The sequence below is a fragment of the Sebastes umbrosus genome, chromosome 17 (genome assembly GCF_015220745.1).
Source record: "Sebastes umbrosus isolate fSebUmb1 chromosome 17, fSebUmb1.pri, whole genome shotgun sequence".
NCBI lineage: Eukaryota > Metazoa > Chordata > Actinopteri > Perciformes > Sebastidae > Sebastes > Sebastes umbrosus.
Genome location: NC_051285.1, coordinates 12,771,009 through 12,791,270, shown reverse-complemented (window position 1 = coordinate 12,791,270; position 20,262 = coordinate 12,771,009). Strand labels below are relative to the sequence as shown.

The window sequence follows — 20,262 nt, the reverse complement described above, 5'->3', positions numbered from 1 at the left end:
AGAAGACTCACCCTGTCTATTTTGGTTTTTCATGGTTTTTAGCCTAAAGTCAAGGTTTTAATAACATAGAAGTTATTTCAAAAGATCTATACAATCTGGAAACTGCTAAATTTAACAATATCTGGCTGCATAAAGTACATTTAGTGTACTCCACAACCAAAATGTTTGCACAAGATGGTGAAAATGTTGTTTGATATCTACAAAAGGTGACTCTTTGGTGTTGTGGGGGATCCACAGATATAATTTATGAAACATGCGCCCTCTTCTGTTTTGGTTAAACACAAATCATTTTCACACTACATTTAAAGGTTCTATTGATAACATTCAGCCACTAGATGTCGCATTCTCCCTCCCCCTCCCCCCGTTCCATTGCATTTACTTCACAACAAGACGTTGCCAGGCACTTACCGTCAATTTCAGCTATTTATTTGGTTTTTTTCCACACTAACTGACGACCCTGAGATACCACGTGATACCAACGTCTTTTTACTACTCGCTCACAAGCCTTGTTAGAAGTGGCAACCAAACGTCAGATATCTTCCACAGAGATAAACAAAACATTTATTTTGGATCCGCCAACATTTTTAAAATGATTAATTCATCAAAAATTGTTTTTTAAATATTCGTCTACATAAAAATGTTATCAATAAAACCTTTAAGTATTGGCATTTTTTTTTTTTTTTTTTTTTTTAAATCTTACCACCCTGCACTCAGAATTTAAAATCCTTTTGTTTTTCTTGGCTCAGCTCTGAAAACAGAAAAAGAAAACAGGTCCCACTTTTCCCTTCAGCCAGTATAACATTGTACCCAACATCTTTTATCAACCCCTTTTTCCACTTCTATAGTATTTTATTTCCTTTTTATGCCAGAAAGGGTCATTTTATTTCCCAGATGATGTCTGCAGAGGGCCAAACGAGTGGCAGGTTTTTAGACTTGTGTTTACTAGAACTCCCAGGTGTTAAGCGAGGCAGTCGGGGGCAGAGTCTAGCTTTAGACCTCGGTCACTCTGAACTGGATCAGTTGCACTGATTGCACAAGTGATTGACCAGATCAAAGAGTCTACTGTGATCCCCTTCGGTGCTGCTGATTGGCTGAAAGTCGGCGGGAGGCAGGGTTACGTCTCTGTACAGTCTGTTTATCAGTATTCCCTTTATCTCTCCTGTCATTTGGTGGATCTTGCTGTTTTATTCTCCGTAGTCCAGAGACCTGTATTAAACTGTATTAAATTGTATAGATTGTGCAAAAAGCTGAATGTTGCATAGCAGAAGAGAAAAGCTATTCCTTACAGATGACAAAGTGATTTAAAAATGTATAAAAGAAATTGAGAAACAAAGTTTAGGGGATAAATGTAATATTTTGTTTGTAATTACTATTTTTTGTTGGAAGAGGGCTACTGGATAAAGAATCATCTGTAATAAAGTAATTTTAATATTTCTTTGTCCCATTGTGACTTTGTGTGTGAGGAGCAAAAAAAAACTTTAACTTAACCTAAATATTTGAATTCTTTTACACTGTTCACTATCATTGTCATTATATTACAATTTTTAATTGATACAGTGCAACTCTTTGAATTGTGTTTAACCTCAAACTGCTTGTTTAATTTGCATAACCTCTCTTTTTAACCTCTTTTGTAGGAGCAACATTGCCTGAAAAGTTGTTGCTGTAGTAAGTAACACATTTTTGTTTTCCAAAGAATTATTGTTGGAGTTTCAAACGAGTAAAGCCATGTTCTGAGTGATTTTGTTTGTCTTAACCAAAGATCATTAGTCCTCTTGATTTTTTTTACTAATTTTGCTCTGTAAAAAAAATGTTTTTGTTTCCATCAGCTTTCTTTTCCAGTTGTTTGTAGGACTGTGCTTTCATCCAGCTACAGATGTAACTTGAGAAGGAAAAAACCCAAATATTGTCCAAAGTGTCTCTCTGCAGATCTCATCTTCTTCCTCCTCATCGTGTGTACGACCTCTTCCAGGTGAAGTTCTCTTCCTCTGCATCCGCGCTGCTCTCTTCAGGCACCTGCAGTCTTTGTCTCCTCATCATGTTGGCTCTCCTCCTGCGAGAGGCAGCCATGTTGCTGGTCCTGCTCTTCTGCCCTACACTATATTCTCCTAGTGGACTATCCAGGCTCACCCCATCCCTCTCTTCCCCTTTAAGGAAATCAGACACCACTCTGAAGTACTCCAGAACCACAATATTACTCCAGTTACCTTCCTCCTCCACCTCGTTTCCAGTCCCCCCTCCCTCCATCTCTTCTCGGCGCTCCAGAGTGAACCCACAGTGCCCTCCTCTGTCCGTCAGCACCAGAAGGAAATGAGGATTGCTCTGGAAAAGGTGAAGGGGCAACGTGGAGGCAGGCGGGAGGAGGGGATCGTCACGGCTGCGGATGCAGAGCACAGGGATCGCCACCTCATCTGCGTCTCTCAGTGGCTCGTTCCTCTCCCAGTAGTTGTCCCAGTCCTTGGCTGGGTACGCCCTCTCTCCCAGTGCCCAGGCCACTGAGGGTGCCAGGCCCCGTGGGGAATGAGATCCTGACCTCAATCCAGAGTTTAGAGAGCTTATTAGAGGTCTGGGAGCCTTCTGCTGAGGCTGGGCTGAAGAGCAGGAGAGAGTTTCCTCAAAGTCTCTGAGGGAGGAACAGCTGAGGGCCCGGTCCACATCCAGGACTCCTCTGAAGGAACTTGCATACCTTTATGATGCCAAGTGAAGAAATACGTTTTATTTTTTTGGGTCCTTTTCATATTACATCATGTCATAACTACTATTAATACATTTTGCTTTGATTTCTCATACCTCCTGAGCTGCAGTTGCCGATGGTGCAACACCCCCCAGCAATAAATGGGGGGCATGGTGGTTTCAAACCACAGTTGTCCCTGGAGCACAGGTGAGACGGCTGCAGCTGCTGTCAGGTGTGAACTCGATCCACACTCTCCCAAGTAGGAAAGAAGAATCCCAGAGCCTGAACCCTCACTCACTGCAACCATGACAGAGGATGGGTGGCGGCTGTGGACATAAGCCACCGCCTGAAAATAGAAGAAGATGTCATCACTGTCAGGTAAAATTAAGTCATTGAATGAACAAAATGTTGATTTTAACCATGTTAACATCTAGCATCTACGGATGGCAATGTGTCTGATGGTCCACCTTTGGTCCAGACTGAAGTATCAACAACTGTGTGAAGGATTGCAATGAAATTTTGATATTCTTGGTCCCCAGAGGATGAATCCTAATAACTTCGGTAACTAGAGGTCGCTGTCGTGTTCTTTTATTCCTTCGTTCGGTGATCTACCATGTGAATAGATGATAAACCCTACTAATGGGTGTAGTAGGACCCTGTTCACCCACATCTATGGTGTTATAGTAACCGATAACGCCTATTTAATGGCCCGACAACAGTCTAATTGGCTGACTAAACTCACCATCTCAAAAAAAAAACAAAACATGACATGATAAAAAAGGAGTGTACACCTGCCGTCTTTCTATACCTGTTCAAGATCAGCTGGGTCTCCAAACTCAGTCAGTCGCGCTGTGGTCAGTGGGCACCCCGCTGTGCCTCGAGCATGAAATACCACCACATTAAAGCCCTGACACACGGCCTGATGGCACAGCACATTTAGGTGGGGGGTCATCCCTCCCCAGGACTCAGTGATGAGGAGGAGGACAGGAGGCGTCGCGGTGAAGCAGCCTAGCGCCTTTCCTCCTGACTGATGCTCCTTCCTCCCCTCCCACCTCTTCCTCCCGACCACCTCACCCAGTCTTGTTCCCACCGCCCAGTCCAGAGCCACAATCCCCCCGTCTCTCAGTAAGAGATTGTCTCTAGTGAACTGTAATGTGTCTCCATGTTGTCCACACAGCAGGCTGGACAGAGTCTGGAGGTGGGGATCTCCCCTGGGCCAGTAGGCCAGTCTCGGCCTGGCCAGAGAGCCGCAGTGCCGGAGCAGATATTTGGCCAGCGCAGTGGGTTTGCAGATGAACCTGGGACCATCTGAGGCCTGACCTGACCCAGACGAAATATCTGTTCCTGGTGATCCAGTCTCCTCGGTCCGTGCTCTTATATTCCTGTCTAGTGGCAGCTCCAGGATCAGGCAGATAATGACCCAGAGTCTCCAGCCTGCAGCCCTGACAGCCAGCCTCGTCCAACAACGTACCATGGGCCAGCGCAGAGCCAGAGAAAGCAGCAGAAGTAGCAGCGACGGGAACAAACAGAACAAATATTCCAATAGAAATGATGCCATTGGTAAGTAAAGAAGATTGTAGTTTCACATAAAATCCAATGTTTTCTCTGTGAAGTGTTGCTGTGATTTCCTCAGTTACATCTGAGCCCCATATTCTACAAACGCCTGCCTTGTTGCTTCATGTACCAGTGAGACATTCTTTCTCCAGTTTTTTAAGTCTTCAACAATTGGCAATCAAAGAAACATAAAAAAAAAGAGAACTGGAGGAAATAGTGGGTCATGTAAATTGTTCCTCCCCTACACCCTTTCTCCTCCCTCCATAAATCATTTACTGCAAGCACAAGTTCAGATAGACACTGAGCAAACACAGGACACACAAATCTGTCCCATTAATGTCAACATGATTATAGTCTTTGACCTTGCTGTTACTTCTTTTGTATTCTTACCTCAGTTCACCTGTGAATATTAGGGCTGTTAACTAATTAGAATATTTAATCGCGATTAATTGCACATTTTTTATTTGTTTAAAATGTACCTTAAATGGAGATTTGTCAAGTATTTAATACTCTTATCAACATGGATGTGGGCAAATATGCTTGCTTTATGCAAATGTATGTATATAGTTATTATTGGAAATCAATTAATAACACAAAACAATGACTAAAATTGTCCAGAAACCCTCACAGGTACTGCATTTAGCATAAAAAATATGCTCAAATCATAACATGGCAAACTGCAGCCCAACAGGCAACAACAGCTGTCAGTGTGCTGACTTGACTATGACTTGCCCCAAACTGCATGTGATTATCATAAAGTGGGCGTGTCTGTAAAGGGGAGACTCGTGGGTACCCATAGAACCCATTTTCATTCACATATCTTGAGGTCAGAGATCAAGGGACCCCTTTGAAAATGGCCATAACAGTTTTTCCTCACCAAAATTTAGGGTAAATTTGGAGCGTTATTCAACCTCCATAGTGACAAGCTAGTATGACATGGTTGGTACTAATAGATTCTTTAGGTTTTTTAGTTTCATATGATGCCAGCATCTTCACTCTAGTTTTAAAACTCAGTCCAGTACAACGTCCGGAAGATCGATTGCGTTTATGAGTTAAAGAAATGAGTGGCGTTAAAAGGAATTTGTGTTAACGCCTTATTAATAATAAGGCGTTAACTTTGACAGCCCTAGTGAATATTGTTTGGATTGTTGATACAGCAGACCTTGTAAATTTTCTTTGACAGTTTTATTCTATCTTTAACTAAATGCATCATCATCCCCTTTGTAAGTTGCTTGGAAGGGAGTATTGTTCATTTTGTCCTGATTTACAAAACTTACCTTTGCTTTGAAAACTCTTTTGATGCGATGAGTGTCGCTGAGTGTTGTCCTCTATTAATCCTTTAATTATACTGTATGTGCTACAGTACAATTAAAGCACAGCAAAAGCACATCAACTGCATAACAGGTTTCTCACAATAAAATGAAAGAATTCAAACATACACACACACACCCTGTTTATTCAGATAATAAAAACAGAGAGTCACACATTTTGATAGCTGTGATAGCTTAAACTCTGTCTATAGAACAATAACAAATCACCTGACAATATTTGGTTGATAGCTACAATGCCTAAAAACTACTGTAAGAAACATCCATCGGCGTTGCTGTGGTGGCATGGTGACTTTTGATGTTTCGACATGAAAAAAAGAAACTGTTGTAACTCGACTCCACAAGGTCAAATCTTTTCCAAATTGCACACGTTTGATGAGAGTCCAGGCCTGCATAGTAAAATGTTCACTTATTTCTTCTCAAAACTTTCATTAGTTATGCAATTCATATCATATACAGAAAAAAAATATTATTTAAAGGACCAGTGTGTAACAATTAGGGGATCTAATGGCAGAAATGGAATATAATATTAATAAATATGTTTTGTTTTAGTGTATAATCACCTGATAATAAGAATCATGTTTTCTTTAGCTTAGAATGAGCCTTTTATATGTACATAGGGAGCAGGTCCTCTCCACGGAGTTCGCCATGTTTCTACGTAGCTCAGAACGGACAAACCAAACACTGTTAACTTTTCCTGCTTGAGCTGGAGTCGATAACGTTACTCGCTGCCGTCGCCGCCGCTCCCTCTCTTGCTTCACCACTCACTTCCCACGTACACACACACTCTACGCACTGGCTCTGCTCCAGATGGCTCTCGAGAGGGCCACCGTAGCTCTCCAACACGCTTGGCGCACGAGAGAGGCTTCAGTTGGTTGTAATCTCCTCACCTCACCGCTAGATACCACCAGATCCTACACACTGTTCCTTTAAGTTAGAGTTAATTTGCATATTATGTAGAAGGAAAATCTGTGTGCTGCATCTGTGTCCTTCAAAATGACTGACAGAGTGCTCCTACCCCTCTGATAGTGTGTCATACTTATTTACTTATGTAGTGTGAGAAATGTATTATTTGAAAAGCACTAATTAAACAGAAAACAATTATATGAAGTCATGAAAAATTGGAATAATAAAATAAAGCACCTGTGAGATATGACAAAAAGTAGACCTCTGGGGTCAGCGGGGATCCCAGTCTGTAGGATGAAGGTTAAAGATATGCTGCTCATAAGGTTACTATTAAAAGAAGCAAACGACAGAGCTTTCTGCTGTGTCTGTTTGAATTCTTTCATTTTCACTTCTGATGATGACAGGTTGTGCAAGAAATCTGTTTTTCCAGTGAATGTAGTTCATGACTGAGATAATGGTTTGTTCTACAGTCTAATTAAAGGACTGATGGAGGACATACTCCCATTCCTGCCAACTTGCATATCTTTACAATGGAAAAAACTCAAACAGACACATACCATCATCTGCCGTCATGACATCCATTCACTGCAAAAACAGTTTTCTCACACAACCTGTCGTCATGAGGTGAAAATTAAAGAATTCAAACGAAGCTCTATAACCATATAAGAACAGTAAATCTTAAAGCATCCAGTTTGTATCTGCAGGTTTCTGCCTGCAGTGTTTGATATGATTTGTGCCTGCGTGGCCTTCTGTTTATCCCCAGCCCCTATCAACACCAGTGTCACATAATATTATATGTAATATCATCCAAAAGATATACCAACTAACCACCTTACATATCTTAGATATCTTTTATGAATCAGTTTGGTGTTGTAATGGGAAATGTAGGAGGTACTACTTGCTTTTTATGATAACGAGCCACTTTAGATGGAACTATATCTTCTAGTCACTAGAACCTATAGTGAAAGAAACATGGAGGGTATTCATCCGTATCATAACCATGATGTGTTCTCATGCCACGGCAACAGGTCTGACCAGTCCATTCCAGTCAAGGCTCCACCCTGGACATGGAGCATTATAAATTTAGCTGTCCCAATAGAGGGTCCACAAGACGACATCAAGCCCTAAGGTACAGTATATTCATATCTGATCATTATAAGTAATGTAAAGTCAGATTTTTATATTTTTTTTTTATATGAATCAGCATCTAAATTAATGATGCAACACTGTTGAGACTACATTTAATAAGTTAAATTGATTAGTTAGTATCAATTTTAGTCACTGTTTTAGTGTTTTGTTTCCAAGTCTTGGATTTTTGAGGATGTAAGAATGTACATTTTTATTATAATGATAAATGTTTATAAAATAAATAACGTTTAGTTGTCCTTTAACTTAGAATTCATCATCAAATGACCAGAAAACCAGATGCCAAATCCATATCGATGTGCATTTTGTGTAAATGTGAAATAATGAGTTGTTGTAGTAATGATGTGTGAGCTGCTCTGATTTTTCGAGTGCCGGAGGGAATTTGTTGTGGTAACAATTATTTATTGCGTTACATCCAGTTCTACGCAAAGGTTTGTCAACTCAGGAAACAAATTATATATTTGGTTAACTAAAAAAATCTAAACTTGTCCTCTGATTGTTATTTACTTACTTAGTGTGTGGAATTTATTATTTAAAAAGCACTCATTTAAACAGAAAATGTTATGAAGTCATTAGGAACAAATTTATTGACATCCAGTTCTATCAAAGGGTTTGTCAACTCAAGAAGAAATTATATATTTGGTTACTAAAAAAATCTTTGTAATAACTTTGTGTGCAAGAAGTAAAGTTTATCTTAAATTTGACCAAATTCAGTTTGGTAAAATGTGAATTAAGGGGAAATGTTAACCTGTCAACTAAATCTTCAGGGATCAGCCTCTTGGATGAATAAAGGGATTACCAAATGTAATCTGTAGTTGACTCTCTGGACTACTGAATAATACTGTGTTAGCCTCATAGACCATCTTTGATAAGCAGTATAATTAGCTGTGTTTTTGAATCTCTCTGGCAGGTTTTGCAGCGATGTCTGGGTTGGCTGTGTTGGGTCTCCTACTTCTGCAGACTGGAGCTTTCGGGTTTGATATATTCAGTGGAGTCTCTCTGAATCATCAGGAGATCACTGAGGAAGCCATCTTAAATGTCACTGCACAGGCGTGCCGCTCTCTGGCCATGGCTGAGGGCAAAGACTTCATTTTTCCTGTAAGGATTAAATTCATTTATATCAATTATATTTTTTCAATTATTACATATATCAATTATGTATAATATTATATTGACTTTGTGGTAACTCTTTATAATAACCATCAATAATAAATGGTAAATTGATAGTTAATTAAACTTAAGTTAATGGTTATTTTACTGAAATGATAATTAATATTGTTTACTAATTATTAGTAATTCTATGATTTATACTATTTTATCATTAGTTTTTGTAATGTGGAATAATACATTTATAAATTATATATTGTATAATAGCTGAGAGATGATAACAATTTCATTCATTAGTAAACTATTTATTAACAGTTTATTGTTGCACACATTATCACATTTGATTTACTTTATTAAAGTGGCAGTAGGCAGAATATTTTTGGCATCATAATAACCTTTCAGCATATTGTAATTCAAGTGTTCTGAGGGAAAACTAGACTTCTGCACCTCCTCGTGGCTCTGTTTTCAGGCCTTAAAAAATCTAGCCCATGACGGGAGACTTTGGCCAATCACAGGTCATTTCAGAGAGAGAGCGTTCCTATTGGCTGCGCTCCAGCTTGTGGGGGGTGCTTGGTATTTCCTTAAGAGATCTTAGCATGGCTGCCGCATTAGGAGCACCAGAAGACACAGAGGCTCATGATCTTTTCAGATTACCTGTCTCATGCACTTCTGTCAGGATATAGTGACCGTGTTTTAAAAATATTTTTTTTTAATCCTATTTGCTCCATCTCCACCCACTGATGCTTTAAATATTTGTTAGTGATAACCATATGATTCTGAAAATTTTAAGAAATTGTTTGTAAAACATATATAAACATTACATAGATAGATGGACCAGAAACCAATTAGTAACCATTAACAAAGTATTAACTACCTAAATAATGTTTATAGACGCTTTACAAAGTATTTAATAACCATTTAATAAGGTATTATAATCATCAGTTGCAACTTTATAATTGCCATCCAAACAATGTTTATAGACGTTTACAAACCAATTATTAACCATTAAGAATTAGCAAATTATTGCAAATATCTATGTAATGTTTGTTGATATTTTACAAACAATTTCTTAAAGGTTTACAAATCATCTGGTAATCATTAACAAATGCTTAATATAGTATATAAAATGTTATAATATGTACAACAATAAACCGTTAAAACAACAAATTATAGCATTACTAATAATAAGTAACCATATTAATTATCATTTCATTGTTTGTTAACAGTAAAATAACTATTAATGAATGTTTAATTACCTGTCAATTTACCATTTATTAATGACAGTTATTATTAAGTGTTACAGACTTTTTATTTCAAATGACCAGTGCCTGTGTAATTGATAATTATTCATTATTAATTGTGTGTGTCCACAGACTTTGACTGTTGAGTCTGTTGTTGCTGCATGTGAAGCGTCAAAATCATCCAAGAGCTTCCGCAAAACCATTAAATTAATTCAGAAAAGGAATCGGCGAGTAGACTTTCGTTTTTTCTTTGACCCACGCTATCACTTTGACAATGAGAATTTTACAGAGGGACGACAAATCATCACAGACGGATTAGCAGCTGTGAAGGCCAGCAACCAGCGGGAGAACTTTGAGGCGGCGAGAAAACAACTGGGAGTAATCTGCCACCCTTTACAGGTAGCCTTCTTTCTATTATTCGTTTTGTTTTCATTGCAGTATTTTTAACAGTTTCGTACACAAATGTTCCATTTCAAAACTAAAACTCAGTCGAGTTCAGCGAGCAGCAGACGGTGCATTTCTATAGGCCTGTTTGCAAATTTCTTTCAAAATTGTATACACTACAATTTATGTGCAACAGCCAAGGGAACATCTTTAAAAATGGCTTAGTGAAGAGTTCTGAAACCCGATCTTGGTATTAAGAGATGTAATATAGACGCTGCTATTGTGTTGTATTTACCAGTAACTTGTCTTTCTTTTTTGATAATACTGTAGGACTTCTACAGTCATAGTAACTGGGTAGAAATGGGAAACACACTCCCAAACCCCAATCTGATCAGACCAGGCACCAACATTGGTAACATAGCAGGTAACGAGATCATGTAATATCAGTGTGTGTTTGGTTGTGTTAGGCTACTGAAACAATAAGAACCCGAGATGAGGAAAAATAATTATGTGATTGGAGGGTGAGATATCATTTTATTACAGAAAATACTAACCCGTTGTTCCTTCCCACAGCTGTAACTAGAGCAACCTGTCGCAACTGTAATGGAGACGACTGCAGGGACAACATTTTGGAGGATATCCTACGGGAAAAGATACTTACCTCGGGATATTTTGATTTTGTGCCTGTTTTATCCACCAAACCAGCAGGTAAATGACATACCTACCAGCCTACCTAAAGATTTGTATTTAATTTATTATTATTATCCCTAGAGCCATGCTGCTAGCTAAAAACACACATTCACAGAAAGAATAGTCTCTTCCCTGATATTGTCTGAAGAAGAGAGATATTTAAAGCTGTATGAAACATTTTATTATATTTCTAACAGGAAAATGCAGCCATGGAGGTAAATATGATGAAACAAGTCAAATTGAACCCAGAGGTGGGATCAACAAAGACACTCTGAACTCCAGCCACGGACACCTCCACATGCAAGCAGCGAGGTTGGCGATTGCTGCAACCAGTGAGCTGCTGGAGGACATTCGAGGGGCAGCTGGTGACAGACCGTTTCTCCAGTATGAAACCCATTCTGCATGTTTCAGTTACGTACTGTAAGGAGGTGGATCCCAAAGTTTTTTTAAAATCACTTATCTCTTTGTTTCCGTTCTCTCTTTATCCCTCAGGATGATGGGAATCTCCAAAGGTAAAGCTCTTTGCTTCGTGATCGACACGACAGGAAGCATGAGGGATGACATTGCAACAGTGAGGACCCTCGCTTCCTCTATAATCAACAGTAAAGTGGGAACAGAAGATGAGCCCTCAGTTTACATTCTTGTACCTTTCAACGATCCAGGTAGGCTCTTTATGCCCCAGAAAAATCTTTACAATCCTGTCTAGTTTGGTTTTATGCCTCCGTGCCGGCAATAGCCGTGGCTGTAGGCATTATGTTTTCAGGTTGTCCATTGTACGTACGTATGTACGTCCGCTCCATTCATTCATCCACATGGACTCATGGACGAACTGATACAATTTTGGTTGTCAATGGTCAAATGTCAAGGTCACTGTAACTTCATGTCCGTCCTGTTCTCTTGAATGCTAAAATCTGAGGAACGCCTTGAGCGAATTTCTTCAAATTTGACACAAATGTCCTCTTGGACTCCAGGATTAACTGATTAGATTTTGGTGGTCAAAGGTCATTGTGACCTTTGAAACGTGAAACACCACAACTCAAGAATTCATGTGCTAATTATTACAATTTCACACAAATGTCTAATAGGATAAAATGATGAAGTGATGACATTTTGGACTGACATGGATGTAAACTGTAACTTGACTGGTTTGTTGAGGCATACAGCCATAAGGCGGTAATTTTAGTTTCCCTCTGAAGCGGAGTAACAGGATGATTGCACTATAAAATTTATAAATTTGCTCTTTAACTTCTTACCGGCTAACCTGCAACTAACTCAATGAAATATGGTATATTATGATTGTTCAAATAATATGTCAGCAATACAATAAGAACAATGGCAGTATCAGTAAATCATAAAGTACTCAACAAACACAAGCACAAGATGAAGATTTAACTAATTGATATTTCCTATCTCCACTTGAACCTCAGATTTTGGGCCACTGACAAGGACTACAGACCCAAACGTCTTCAGGAATGCTATTAATTCACTATCGGCAAGCGGTGGAGGAGATTTTCCGGAAATGAGTCTTTCAGGGCTTCAGGTGCTGTGATGTCTTTGAGACTACTTCAAAATCTGTCTCTGCAAAACTTGATAAGACAAAAAAAAAAGTACAACTTCTGTATCATTGCTGTCCTCTCTTGCTCATACAGTTGGCTTTAACTGGTGCTCCTCCCAATTCTGAGATCTTCCTCTTCACTGATGCAGCCGCTAAAGACCAACACCTGAAAAGCACAGTGATCGCAGTCATCGAGCGGACCAAGTCAGTGGTGAGTATCTACTCTCTCCAAAAACATATGGTGTAGAAAATGATAGTGTAAAGTAAAAGAAACTCATAATGTAAAAACTTGCCTGTACTGTCATAAGAGTGTATAGACACTGAGTGAGTAGGCACAGCAGTGTATTGCGTTAAATGCTAAAGTCAGCATGTTACCATTCTCACAGTGACAGTGTTAACATACTGATGAGTAGTAGGTAATATTCTCCATTGTAGGTTAGCGTGTTAGCAAGATAACATTTCCTAATTAGCATTAAACACGAAGTTCAGCTGAGGCTTATGGGAATGTAGTTTTGCAGATATTTTGTCATAAATTAAAATAATAATAATTGACCTGATTTATGGCGCTCGATGAAAATGTTAAAGAATCAGCTGTTATTTAAAATTTACCCTGGGGGGTACGTGAATGTCTGTACCAAATTTCGTGACAATTAATCCAATATTTGGACCAAAGTGGTGGACTGTCCAACACTGAACATCCTCAGAGCCATCACAAGGTGCAAGCATAGCTAAAAAATATTGACTGCATAACATATATCATTATGTATATTACAACTAGGGCTGTCAAAGTTAACGCGATAATAACGCTTTAACGCAAATTTGTTTTAACACCACAAATTCTTTCACGCATTAACGCCATCAATCTTCCGGAGGTTGTAGCGTGAAGATACTGGCACAAAGCTAGTATGAGAAAAGTAAAGCGTTTTTTGAACATTAACGCATGTAAACATGTTCTAGTAGAAACTCAAAATAAAAGTATGCACCTGAAAATGAGCATAATAGGTCCTCTTTAAAACGTAAAGCCCTATGAGTTGGCTTCCTTACCATTTTTCTGATTTTTTTCAGGTGAACTTCATGCTTACTGGCTTACTGGGACTTCGTCGTCGAAGACAGAGTGGTGATGGCGGTCAACAACAACAACAACAACAACAACGGATGGTGAGAACAGATGACCAGCTGTACAGAGAGCTGGCTCAGGCGTCAGGAGGTCTGGCTATTGAAGTCGGAAAGAGTCAGCTCCCAGTGGCCACCAGCATCATAACACAGTCCTCCAGCTCCTCTCTGGTATTAACACTCTCACTTGCCACTAATGACTTTTCTGGTTCCAAAAAAATGCAGTTGCGTCACCAGTTTCATTCAACCTCCTAGGTGACCCTTCTGCAGGCAGCCAGGACTCCAGGAAAGGCCGAAAATTTCACTTTCACAGTTGATGAGTCAGTAAGAAACCTCACAGTTTACATCACTGGGAGCTCTGTCATCTTCACTCTCATCAGTCCCTCAGGTGATACTTCTGTGTTGTATCATTGTAGCAGTTAATAAGCAATAATTTACAAATCACACTAAAATCATTTTAAAGCAGAATAATATGTTGATGTTGTGTATTGGCATAGAAAAGGTATTTTAAAGCCACCTAGTGTGAAAATTCCTGACCCCATCTGGTGGTAGTATTAAGTGCAGTAGACAACGATGCACGCTACTACTTCATAACTCATCTAAGAAACTGAAATGTTAGAAATGAAAATGTTTGTTTAACTCTTGGCCTTTTAACCAGTTTGCTTCATTTCTTGCCATGACTTTGCTTTTAGGTGTGTCTCAGGAGAGCACTAACACCACAGGATCTCTGATCACTGCATCCCAGTCAGTGGGAAACTTCAAGACTCTGCAGCTAAACACACAAGCTGGACTTTGGGAAATTAAAATGGTGTCAACTAATCCCTACTCGCTGAAGGTCATAGGTGAGAACTTATAAAGATCGTATATTGCTAAGAAGTGAAAGTCAATTGTTTGTTCCATTGCAACGTCGGCGCCCAGCAGCTGAGCTACGCCTCCGCCATTTTGGACTGAAAGCGACTACCAGAAGCCAGTTAAACATCCGCCTACAAAGTAATGTACAAAAGTAAAACAAAATGATTTCTAGTCTATTGTCATAATTTTAATGTCTCAACCGAGGCTGTTTAGCCTGTGTTGAACAATAGAAATATTATAAATATGCTAACTATTTACTTATTTACTGATTTCTTTATTAAACTTTTTTGCCTGGCTGCTTCCCAGAGGAGCATAAAGTGAGCGGTGGACATAAATGGAAGTAAGAAAAATCCAGCCCACAGATTTTGAGAACAATCTCAATCTTTTTCATGTCAAGAACCTCCAAAATAGATGTACAATAGACCACAGACCATGGATGTGTAAGATGATGTGTCCTGTATTTTTGTCCTGCATGTTAGTAAATAGCCTACAATTACATTACATACTGTTTATATCATGCTACTAGCGCTACTAGCTACTGGCCTATAGCTAGTTGTTTAGGAACAGAGACGTTAATACATCCACCACGGTACAGGCCTACAGCATACAGCCCATGGGTGTATTATAAGATAATAAAAATGATGAATTACAGCCAATATATCCATTATTACAGCCGCAGACAGCTAGCAGGAAGCCGGCAGAACCGCATGTATCATATGGACGTGCAGTCCTTTGGCTCTTTATGCCGTGGAAAATAACTCTTGATTTGGCTATTAGTGAATTTTACAACTTTTAGGACAAAACAATATAGATGAGGGCTATTTAAGTTCGTACTGGGAAGTTGATTTACCTAAAAAAAAACCCATCATCCTCTAATTTACAGATGTCTCTTTATACATCCATGGCAATGGACTACCGCAGCGCCATCTAGTGGCTATTGTCAAAAAAAGCACTGGAGTTTTGCCTCTTTGCTCCTATACTCTTAGTTATTACTTAACTTTATTATTGTTTTAGGTGTAACTATCACTTACCTTGAAAGGCTGGTTCATCCAAATCACACAATGCTAATGCTATGTCCTGCATGTTGCATCTTTGGTTGATATTCTTTTCAGGTAAGAGTCCCATTGACTTCCTGTTTGACTTTTTGGAGGCATCGCAGGGCCTGTTTGGAGGATTTGATGTTGTAGACAATCGTCCCAGAGCTGGTAAAGGAAACAGAATTTGAATATGCCAAAGTAATTTGCCCATTCACTTCAGTATATTTCAGTGGATTTGTTTTCTTTTTCTGAAGGTGTTAATGGGAGCATGATCGTGACAATAACCGGGAGTGACTCAGCCATGGTGACAGAAGTCATTCTAGTTGAATCGTCGGGGTCAGGAGCGGTTAATGGCAAGGTGGAGGCTCAGGGCGGAGGAGACTTCTTAGCTCGGTTTGACAGGGTACCAGCACAGGATTTTGTGGTGCTCGTGAAGGGGCAGAGCAGCACTGGTTCCTCCAGAGCGTCCCCAGTGCTCTTCCAAAGGCAGTTCCCCACCAACATCAAAGCATCTGCTGTGACTGTTACTACTGTAAGTAAAATGCATCTATCTAAAATCCTATGATATGACTTTAAGATACGTTGCTCTGCCACAGTCTTTTAAATATACAACTGATACTGACTGTTTTCCTTCCACTTTTAGCCTGATTCAATTAGCGTCTTAGAACCAGGAACACAACTTTCAGTTCCCTTCTCTGTTACGACGAGTGGTGCAGGAGGAACCTTCACCATCCGAGTGACCAATGACCAAGGTTTTAGTTTAACTTTCCCGTCCAGGTTAGTCCTGGCAACTGGAGGCATTGCTAACGGCACAGTGAACATCACCGCACCTGCTAACACCCCGTCTGGTACTGACGTCACCCTGACCATTGAGGCCGAGGCTTCGGGAGGCGCAGACACAAACTATGTAGTGCAGCGCTTCACTGTCCTTAAAAAGGTAACTCATCACAAATCACATCTCAATAAATCTTAAAGGATCAGTGTATAAATTTGGGGGGATCTATTAGCAGAAATGGAATATAATATTCATAATTATGTTTTTTAATGGTTGGTTGTGTTTTCGTTAGCTTAGAATGAGCCATTTATAGCTACACAGGTGGACAAAATTGTTGGTACCCTTCCATTAAAGAAAGAAAAACCCACAATGGTCACTGAATAACTTGAAACTGACAAAAGTAATAATAAATAAAAATTTACTGAAACTTAACTAATGAAAATCAGCTATTGTTTTTGAATTGTGGTTCAACAGAATCATTTTAAAAAACAAACTAATGAAACTGGCCTAGACAAAAATGATGGTAGAAAAGATGTAAAATAATTTGACCATAGGGACATATTAAACTAAGGTGTGTCCTGTAAATAGCATCACAGGTATCTTCAAACTTGTAATCAGTCAGTCTGCCTATTTAAAGGGTGAAAAGTAGTCACTGTGCTGTTTGGTGTCATGGTGTGTACCACACTGAACATGGACCACAGAAAGCTAAGGAGAGAGTTGTCTCAGGAGATTAGAAAGAAAATTATAGACCTTCATGTTAAAGGTAAAGGCTCTAAGACCATCTCCAAGCAGCTTGATGTTCCTGTGACTACAGCTGCACATATTATTCAGAAGTTTAAGGTCCATGGGACTGTAGCCAACCTCCCTGGACGTGGCCGCAAGAGGAAAATTGATGACAAATTGAAGAGACGGATAATACGAATGGTAACCAAAGAGCCTAGAACAACTTCCAAAGAGATTAGAGGTGAACTCCAAGGTCAAGGTACATCAGTGTCAGATTGCACCATCCGTCGCTGTTTGAGCCAAAGTGGACTTAATGGAAGACAACCGAGGAGGACACCAAATCATAAAAAAGCGAGACTGGAATTTGCCAAAATGCATATTGACAAGCCACAAAGCTTCTGGGAGAATGTCCTTTGGACAGATGAGACAAAACTGGAGCTTTTTGGCAAGTCACATTAGCTCTATGTTCACAGACGCAAAAATGAAGCATACAAAGAAAAGAACACTGTACCTAATGTGACACATGGAGGAGGCTCGGTTATGTTCTAGGGATGCTTTGCTGCATTTGGCACAGGGTGTCTTGAATCTGCGCAGGGTACAATGAAATCTCAAGACTATCAAGGCATTCTGGAGCGAAATGTGCTGCCCAGTGTCAGAAAGCTTGGTCTCAGTCGCAGGTCATGGGTCCTCCAACAGGATAATGACCCAAAACACAGCTAAAAACACCGAAGAATGGCTAAGAACAAAATATTGGACTGTTCTGAAGTGGCCTTCTATGAGCCCTGATCCAAATCCTATTGAACATCTGTGGAAGGAGCTGAAACATGCATTCGCAGAGGGCACCCTTCAAACCTGAGACAGCTGGAGCAGTTTGCTCACAAGGAGTGGGCCAAAATACCTGTCGACAGGTGCAGAAGTCTCATTGAGAGTTACAGAAATCACTCGATTGCAGTGATTGCCTCGAAAGGTTGTGCAACAAAATATTAAGTTAAGGGAACCATCATTTTTGTCCAGGCCAGTTTCATTAGTTTGTTTTTTAAAAAGATTCTGTTGAACCACAATTCAAAAGCAATGTCTGATTTTCATTAGTTAATTTTCAGTAGATTTTTATTTATTATTACTTTTGTCAGTTTCAAGTTATTTCAGTGACCATTGTGGGTTTTTCTTTCTTTAACGGAAGGGTACCAACAATTTTGTCCACGTGTGTACTTAGTGAGCGGATCCTCTTCCGCCATGTTGCTCCGGCATGTTTCTACAGTAGCCCAGAATGGACAAACCAAACACTGACTCTAGATAGAGCCTTTCGTGTTTTTACGTTAACTGAAGGCCACCGTAGTGGCTTGTGAAACTGCGGTAACGTGAGCCGCAGAGTGCAAAACTGTGGTACCGCCAGCCGCCGTCTGACTTCCGTTGCTCCTAAAGTAGTGTTGTTATAGTAAGGATGGCCTCTGAGCGAGGCGAACAACTTTACCATGGTTTTGCACTCGGCGGCTCAAGTTACTGTAGTCTTGGAAAGGGAGGAGTGAGAGGAGGGGTACTCAGTTGGTTGCAATCTGCAGCCACACCACTAGATGCCGCCAAATCCTACACACTGTACATTTAAGGCAGTGAATGATCATTCTAGCTTATTTAATCCTTTCATCGTAGTGTTTATTGGTTCCATCACTGATGTGAAACCAGCTGACTTTATCTATTTTTTCACCTCATAGGTGACGGATTTCACTCCGTCGATGTGCCAGCTGCTCAGCCTGCAGTCCAACTGCTCTGATATCTGCAGCTTATCAATGTGGAAGCTCTCTGTTCAGGTGACTGATGGGGCTAACGGAACGGGTGTCGACCGCGTTAGCCTCAGACAGGGCAACGGGACCTTGAGCACCAGCCTGGCCGCTGGCAACGAGAACATAACGCTGGTGTCCTACAATTCATCTTGCTGTTCGCCTGATGTGGAGCTGCTGGTTGTGGATCGGGTGGGTAATGTAGCCTCCTGTTCCTACAGTGTCCGGAAAACAGCCACCAACAGCACTCGGCCTCCAGCAGCAGCACCTGTTGTGTCTTTGTCTACCAGAGCAGTTCAGTCTCTTCTTCTTTGCTTTAGCATCACAATCCTAGGGCTCAATTTACCATTTTAAATGGGGATCAACTGAGAATGTTAGTGCGAGGAAGACTTGCATTTGAAAATGTTCTTTTGGTTTTTAAAGTTAGCTACATACTATATACACTCAGTTGCCAGTTTATTAGGTACATATACATAGCTAAAACTAATGCAGGCCGATACAACAAAGTGCAAGTTTTGTACGACCAAAACACCTAAAGATATGCAACTAAGAAGCTAAAAATGCAGAATATTAAATTTTTGTGTCAAAGCACTCAGAGCCATGACACATTACTTGTACCATGGTAAATAGAATATACCGTCTATTACCATCACTATACTACTGCGGTTTTTGTATGTTTTCAATTATAATGTTCAGCTTTCATTGCAACCATTTTAGAGATATATAATTCAACTTTATGGTCATTTTTGAGGCAGTGGTGTTGTTGAATTGTATTGCGTTGCACTGAAAGGTGTTTCTAAAATTTGGTCTTCCTTCGGTGATATAAATGGATTTAACTAGGTGAACCAAATAAACTGGCAACTGACTGTACTGTATGTACACCTGGGTGATATACAGTCAAGCTAATGTTAAAATCTATCTTTAAGCTTTTAACATGTGCTGTATGTATTACAGGGTACTTGGTGTAATTGTAAAACTTAAATGGGGTTGTGAATGTCTTATGATTAAGACTTAGGATCATTCATTCATATTTTGAGTACTACTGCTAATAATAAGTTGTGGAATAGTATTGTTGGGTGAATGATTAAATTAATTTGATCATTTTAAAATAAATAACATCTGAAGGTTTGCTTCTTACACAGGTGATTAAAAGACATAAATGATGACACAATACATTTTAAAAACTTATGTTGACTAGTCACCACTGGTCTGTTTGGGTGAAAGGTGTATGGCAGTGGTTCTCAACCTTTTTCGTTTCAAAGACCCCTACATTGATAAACATTAGATAAATGGACCACAATTTGACAAGATTTCGCTTCAGGGACCTCCATCCGAAAAGATTTTGGTTGTTAGATATGATTAAGACCAGAATTCAATAGTTGTCAACTACAGTTGAGGAGACAAC

At 39.7% G+C, this 20,262-nt stretch overlaps 2 protein-coding genes across 2 annotated transcripts; one reads left to right on the top strand and one right to left on the bottom strand.

Moving 5' to 3' along the window:
- Positions 1-808: 808 nt before the first annotated feature.
- LOC119475135 (protein ABHD15) lies at positions 809-4,668 on the bottom strand. Its single transcript, XM_037747586.1, has 3 exons — positions 3,480-4,668; positions 2,788-3,017; positions 809-2,683 (listed from the first exon to the last, which is right to left on the bottom strand). Exons 1-3 carry the CDS (start codon positions 4,227-4,229, stop codon positions 1,945-1,947), a joined length of 1,719 nt encoding a protein of 572 aa, XP_037603514.1. The 5' UTR covers positions 4,230-4,668; the 3' UTR covers positions 809-1,944.
- Positions 4,669-7,215: 2,547 nt separating this feature from the next.
- Positions 7,216-19,994, top strand: LOC119475134 (von Willebrand factor A domain-containing protein 7-like). The gene is made up of 16 exons (XM_037747584.1): positions 7,216-7,588; positions 8,516-8,703; positions 10,086-10,352; positions 10,668-10,761; positions 10,911-11,045; positions 11,225-11,411; positions 11,520-11,689; positions 12,455-12,567; positions 12,677-12,793; positions 13,648-13,866; positions 13,951-14,083; positions 14,388-14,537; positions 15,660-15,752; positions 15,839-16,116; positions 16,228-16,521; positions 18,792-19,994. Exons 2-16 carry the CDS (start codon positions 8,527-8,529, stop codon positions 19,209-19,211), a joined length of 2,847 nt encoding a protein of 948 aa, XP_037603512.1. The 5' UTR covers positions 7,216-7,588; positions 8,516-8,526; the 3' UTR covers positions 19,212-19,994.
- The last annotated feature ends 268 nt before the right edge of the window (positions 19,995-20,262 follow it).